The sequence below is a fragment of the Eucyclogobius newberryi genome, unplaced genomic scaffold (assembly GCF_026437365.1).
Source record: "Eucyclogobius newberryi isolate DKJ021-1_F unplaced genomic scaffold, fEucNew1.0.hap1 SCAF_8, whole genome shotgun sequence".
NCBI lineage: Eukaryota > Metazoa > Chordata > Actinopteri > Gobiiformes > Gobiidae > Eucyclogobius > Eucyclogobius newberryi.
The window spans coordinates 25864941-25872176 of record NW_027316500.1 but is presented as its reverse complement, the minus strand read 5'-3'; the positions used below and the strand labels follow the sequence as shown (position 1 = coordinate 25872176).

Sequence of the window (7236 nt, the reverse complement as noted above, 5' to 3'; positions counted from 1 at the left end):
CTTATCCAAGAAATGACAGACTGGGGCATATATCATTTATACATGCTGTAATTCAGATTGAGCGTTGCTTGAAAAACCCTGTATAACCCTGATGAATGTTAAGCGATCACATAAAAGTGAGCCATATCACACGTCCCCCATTCTTTTATAGCCTTCACATGTTTAAATAATCAATAGTCATCATACACTTTACGCCGAGTGTGTCCACAGAGCGAGCGAGTTCATATTTTGAGGAAGAAGCGCTTGCGGTAGAGGAGGAAAGAGATGAGGAGCCACAGAGACGTTCCCCAAAGGTTCATGAAGAGCAGCTCCCAGTGACTGTCCTGGAGCCGCATGTCCCAGCTGAAGGGGAAGTAGAACCCCAGGAGAGAGTGGCCCACGTACACCAGGATGGAGTTTTTACCTTCAGAAGGAAGAGAAACGTGCCAATTAGAACCGTTTTTTGACTTATTCCTACTGTTTGCGGTCAATCAATCAGAGCCAGAGTCACTTTTGCACCTTAAGCATTTATTCACACACAATACTGTAATGTCAAGTTGATTTTTGTGTTTATTGACCTTTATTTAACCAGGTAAGTTGATTGAAATCTCTTTTTCAAGGTCGACCTGGGACAAAGTGAGCAGCAGCAGCAGCAGCAGCAGCAGCAGCAACAGCAGCAGCAGCAGCAGCAACAGCAGCAGCAGCAGCAGCAGCAGCAGCAACAGCAGCAGCAGCAGCAGCAGCAGCAGCAGCAGCAGCAGCAGCAGCAGCAGCAACAGCAGCAGCAGCAGCAACAGCAGCAGCAGCAGCAGCAGCAGCAGCAGCAGCAGCAGCAGCAGCAGCAGCAGCAGCAGCAGCACGCAGCACGCAGCAGCACACACGCCATAAAAGCGTTTACACATTCGTATTAACATAAAAAAAACATTGTAAAAGATGAAAACAGTGCTACATTTAAAAGCACAGGCAACGTTTGTAAGATTATCACTTAGTTTTTAGAGCGAAACCCCCCAGAAACCAGCTCACGCAACTTCAGTTCAGATTGAAGAGTATTCCGTGCTGCGGGAGGAGCATAACTGACATTCGCTTCCCCGGTAGATGCTAGCTTGGATGCTAAGAAAAAGGCTTGATAGTCAATACCAGTTTTGATAGCACTCTGCTCATAAAAACTCTACTATGAACTCTTTCAATGCTTTCACAAAATGCTACATCCTCCACTTTATCCTCCAAACTCTCAATATGTCGCCGGCGGCTGAGTCGGAAGAATGTTCGTCCGCTGATCTGAAAGTCGACAGTTCCAATCCCGCACCTAGCATTAGCCGTCAGATCCGTTGGGTTTGCAGATAACACAGGTCAGCCAACGGTGAACAGGCTTCAAACGATCACGCGTTCATCTCCACAAACTCGCGGAAGGTCGACGAACCATGTAAATGACGACGAAACAGATTGTATCAGGAAGCAGTGCGGGTTAGTTTGAAGTGCTAAAGTCCTTTTCTTTTGGCCAAGTAAAGCCTGGGTTATACATTTGTAAATAAGTTGTTACCGGACTGGTCTACACACCGGATCTCTTATCGTTTCTCAGATAGGTTTGGGATACACCAACATCGTTTCCAGATCCTCCAGCCTCAAAAGTCAAGAGAACGGTCCATACGTCATCAAATAAAGACCGACAAGTGACAGTTGTTTCTTTACACGTCTATCGCACAATGCCGTTGATTCCTTGTCGTTTGAACTGTCCGTGCACACGCCGAACATGAAGCTCTTTTGTTGCTCGGACAGCTGCGGTCGTTGAATAAAGTGCAGCTCGTCCATAGACCACAGCAGAAGGGAGGAAACCACGATGCGTCAGGCACACTTCACACACAGACGCTATAAAACCTGAAGAGAAAACCCATTGTCCCAGAGTATTTGCATTTCTAATTACACTTTAAAGTCAGCTGCTGGCTTTGTTTGGTCTGAGGGAGCTCGAGGTTCAGGATAGCGTGGTACGTGGCACTTTGAAAACTGAATTGTAATCCAGAGAAGAGGAGATAGAATTGCAAAGACAGAACATAAAAGTAAGTACAAACAATAGTTCATATTAAAACGGCTCATCACATTATTGTGACGACCAATTAAAAGACAAGGGAAGAGGTTGAGTTAGTGAAAAGGGTCGTCTTACCTACATTAAACATGAGAAACAAAGACTACAAAGAGTTATTACCGTATTTCCGGACTATAAGTCCCAGGGTGCGACTTATACTTATATTTATACTCATATACTTATACTCCGGAGCGACTTATATGTGATATTATTAGTTATTTTCACACTTGCAACTGCATTTCATACTCCAGTGCAACTTATATATGTTTTTTTCTTCTCTTATTATGCATTTTTTGGCTGGTGCGACTTATACTCCAGTGCGACTTATAGTCCAGAAAATACGGTACTTTCTATTCAAGCAATTTTCTTTCTTTTTCTTTAGTTTTTTTCTAACAAAACTCTTTTTGCGTACCTCCTAATTTTAGGTTTATCATTTAAAGAAAGAATGAGAGGTGAATACTATTGTCGTATCCTAGGGCAAGACACTTACGCGACACTGGTGTGCGATTGTGTGTGTGAATCCTTGAAAAGCGCATCATTCATTGCCATTCATGCTGTTTTTGAGCACATTTACTGATGATTTTCTGTGCTCTAAATCCACACATAACGATGGGGTTTCCTCCTCTTCTTGGTTGTACCGCTGTGTTTTTAGGGGTGATATTAGAGTGATATTATAACCTTCCTCGAGTCCTCTGCCTCGGCAACATGCATGAACCCTTTTAAACAAAGCTGAACAAACAGTACCTGTGTATATAAATGGCCCTCCTCTCCACCAGCCTTTGACGTCGATGACAAAATACAAGGCTCCGAGCAGCAGAAAGGAGAAGCAGCCCAGACACGTTACAAAGGACAAAGACCTGAGCAAGAGAAACACACGGGGTTTTATACAACTATAACCACGAGGAGATGTGAATACTCCCGTCTTACTTTGAGTATTGGAATCATAATAAGTGAAAAGAGCGTCAGCCCAACACACACTTCCAAACACAGTCGATGTTGTAAATGGTTCTGTCAACGCAACGATTACTTTGGAGTATCTCGTTTTAATTTAACCTAGCGGTTGTCCAGATACTTATCAGTACTACTATAATACTCATTTGAACAGATGTAGGTGCAGGATAAGGGGAAATTGTCTAGTCTTGTATAAAATCAGTGTAAGACTCTGAGGAAACCTTTTTATTTAGTCGAGCCTTTTAATTGTATTTGTTTTTACGGACTGATTTGACTGTATATTGTTGTATATGCATTGCGCACTGTAAGTTTTTTGTGTTTTTATTGTTTTATTCTGTGTTTTGTGTAGCACTTTGTGACTTCTGTCTGTGAAAGGTGCTATACAAATAACATTTACGTACTTACTTACTGAGGAGCTACTATTATTATATTTTTTTGAAAACTTTATCAGACAGGAGAGTTGTAGCGTGCAACGGAGAGAGCGGGGAGAGACATTCAGCAGACGGTCGAGGGCAGGAATCGAACCACGAAGCACAGACCTTTATTAGTTTGAGTTGAAAATGACATTCTATAGCATAAAAAGAGCATTTGAATGATCTTTGTGGGGTTGAATTCAGTTTTGAGCGCATCATAGACGGCCAGTTTGACTGCAAAATTATACTTACTTTACAGCTTAACATTTTCACATAGAACTGTAGAAACAACTATTGGACGGGAGGTAAAAAAACAAATAAATCCACCTGTTGTGTATGGGTTAAACTCTGATGTCATGTTGTTGACCGTGTTTCCGTGCTCTCTGTTCCACACGTGCGATGGAAATGATGCACCGGCAGTTGATTTCCTCCTCACGCTTTGCACAACACGTTTCAACGTTTAGCGAAACTCTCGAGCGAGTCACTTCTAATCTTTCATAACACGCGTCGAGCTGCCTCTCGTCGGAGTTATGTTCAAGCCCTTCACTAAATAAACATGGTCTTGATTTTGAGTTATTTATCCGTTGTTCAGTTGTTCTGCGATCCTGAACTGTGTCCGGCCAAAGAGAAAGCTGAGGTCATTCTGGACAATGTTGGCAGCAGGTTGTGAACTGGACAGTGAAACCTCTGTCTCCACGATCCTTTAGTGCAGATAAATAAGTGAAGGTACGGGACAGTTTTTTGGCAGAGCGGCGGTGGAGGAGGAGGAGGAGGAGGATCTTTGCCAGACTGTCATGTTCCTGTCTGTAATAACTGCTACAAGGTTGGCTGAGATAACATCCAAAGCACTTACAGTAAGATCCTCACTAAATAAAAGGTTATAGGAACTGTAAACGGCCCGTACAGTCTGAGATCTCTTTAAAGAGCGACAGAAGTGATGATGTCTTAACATTACAGCATTATTTTAATACTATAAGTACTTATTTAGCTGTTTGGCTTTTTGTGTAACTACAGTCGTGCTTAAATTTAACTAGTTTAATTATTTTATGTAGACTTGGTTTGGTCCTGTTCTAGTCCTGGTTCAATTATAGTCCCAATTTTGAGAAAGCCTCGTTCTAAACACAAGAAAAGGTTGAATTGTAAGTTTTGTAATTACATTTTGTAAGTAAGAGTTGGTTGAGTGCGTTTTTGTTGTTGTTGTTGTTGTTGTTGTTGTTGTTGTCGAGTATCCCCATAATGATGGACGATATTATTGACGTGTTAAAACGTGTCTTTGAACGTGTCAGTTGAGGTTTAATCCATCAAATGTGAAATGACCGGAAAATGAACAACAAAAGTGCTGCAATATCACCTCATTATACCCTTTAAAAAGTGTACGACATAACTTTATTTGACTATTTTTTCCTTTAAATTCAGCTGTTTGTATTTATTTATTTTTTTACTATGAACAAAATACTCGATATTCAAATGTTCAAAAACAACATACATAATATTATCTAAATTACAATAGATTTAATAATACTTTAAATTTGGGCATTACGTGTGTACCTAGAAAATATTGTCCAATAATTGTGTCAACACTGGTTATAAACTGTGCATAATTTGACATATAAACGCGTGGACAATGGTTATAAGTGTGTAATAAGTGCAGCCGGCCCCGTCTGCTGGAAGTGCCACTGGTTTCATGTGATATGATCTAATGCACGAGCTGCACTCAGAAGGATGCTTTCTTTTATCTGGTTGAAGAGGGGCCAAACAGGACTCTTGGCTGGAGAGTTAATTACTCCGGGACCGGCAGGAGGCAGGAGCTCGATAAACTATGCATGATGAAGTACCTATAAAAGCTGGGCAGGTACAGTGTAATGGCAGAGGATGGGCCTGTGGCGGCCCCAGCGGAGCATCATGGGAGATTTGCTTACACATCACAGATGAAATGGTCGTCTTCCAGTAGAAACATTAAAATGATTCACTTCATATTAAGAGGCTCCAGGACCAGTGTGCAGGTTGTAAAGTCGTTTAAAGCAGAAACAAAGCTGTATTTCATGACAAACGATTGGAAACATATGAAGGGATTTTAAACGCCAGACAGTTATAATATAAGATTAAATACTTCATTTAAATGGAGGCTGCTTTTCCCAAAACTGAGGTTAACATTTGTCAAAACCTCCTTTCACTTAATTGGACAGTTTTAGAGCTGCAACAATTCATCGACCAATCATGACTAAAGTGGAATATATAAGACAATCACAGTCGCATTTGGAAAGAATGTACTGTAATTATTATTTGGACTGTTTCTGCGTGATTATTTCTCACTGGAACGTTAGAAGTTCAGATTTCAGAGAAGTTCCAGCTGAATTAACTTGTAAAGACTGTGACTAATGCTAAACAAGTGTAAATAATGCTTGTGTTAAATAACAGATTATTGTCAGATTTAACCTGGAACAAACGTTTGCATTGTTTATGTGGTAATTAACCTCAGATCTACTTTTCTCTCACTTTTTTCACGTCACAATTGATTTTGTTTGTGAAGTAGAAGTCCCTTGTCCTGCTCCAACTTCAAAAATAATTGCCAGCTCAAACGCCGTTTTATGTCATTTTTTCAAGTCAGAGAAGGAGGAAATGATCATTATAGTAACATTTTTGGCATCAGGCTCACCTCTAACATGAACATATTGAATGAAGTGTTCACTATCAAACGTGTTCTGTGCCTGACACATTTGTCGTTCCACGATACAGAGACACTTCCCTGTGGAGTCTTGTAACACTTATTGGACTTGGACCGGCTCTTTTCTGGCCGTGATGTGGACGGATCATGTGGACGACGTGGCGCTCGCTCCTCGCACTCTGGGGGTGATTATTTACGAGCGCGGCTGTCGTCGGAGGTAAGTAAACGCGTGTTTTAGCGGCTCTGATTTGTGCCTGCTGGAAGCCTTTCTTTTGTGAGCAAAAAGTGGCTGGATTTAGAGGGTCAGGAAGCACTTACCAAAGGTTTTTATTGACAGGTATAAATCCCGCGTCCCTCCTGCACTTAGTAAGAACGGCAGTGGAGATTCCCTGTGGGTGGAAATGAAACAGATTTAAAATCGATGAAGCAGCTCGTATCAGGAGACTACAACATGGGCCCAGAGAAAGACCGGGGTCCAGAGGGTTCACTGATTACACGACAGGGGTCCATCACTGTGACAGGGGTCCATCCCTGTGACAGGGGTCCATCACTGTGACAGGGGTCCATCCCTGTGACAGGGGTCCATCCCTGTGACAGGGGTCCATCCCTGTGACAGGGGTCCATCACTGTGACAGGGGTCCATCACTGTGACAGGGCTGCAGGAGAGGGCCGGCGATATGGCAAAACATTCACAACATTTCAATTTTAGACTGATTTAGCATTATATTGCAAGTGCTAATTAAAGCTGTTTGTTTCACACTTGCACACAGCATAATTTTGACTAAACTGGGAAAAACAAGCCCAGATCAGGACTAAACTGGGCTCAGGACAGGATCAAAACAAGAACATTAACACATCTAGTTCACAGTTTTCATTAGTTAAAGCTTCTCTCAAAGTTTGATGGTTGATTATGATTTGATTTTGCGTCTCCACATACATCTATCACACATAAGATCTACAAACATCACATCAAGAGTGAAGAGTGATAAAAGCACAAGTGGAAAGCATTAGGCTTCATTTAAGGAAATACTGCATTACATATATAAGTACTTATACATTAATGATAAGTTGAACTTGATGGAAAGCAGGCTACGTTTAAAGAAAAGGAACACATCCACCACTGGTTATCAGTGAAGAGCTCTGAACTA

The 7236-nt window shown here is 41.6% G+C and overlaps 1 protein-coding gene across 1 annotated transcript in view; it reads right to left on the bottom strand.

Moving 5' to 3' along the window:
* Window position 1: 1 nt before the first annotated feature.
* Window positions 2-7236, bottom strand: part of LOC140351642 (heparan-alpha-glucosaminide N-acetyltransferase) — a 61545-nt gene continuing 54310 nt past the window's right edge. The window contains exons 16-18 of the mRNA XM_072437561.1: window positions 6407-6477; window positions 2804-2916; window positions 2-403 (exon numbers count right to left, since the gene is read on the bottom strand). Coding sequence (XP_072293662.1) covers window positions 222-403; window positions 2804-2916; window positions 6407-6477 — 366 coding nt within the window. The 3' untranslated portion in view covers window positions 2-221. The remainder of the gene's footprint in view (window positions 404-2803; window positions 2917-6406; window positions 6478-7236) is intronic.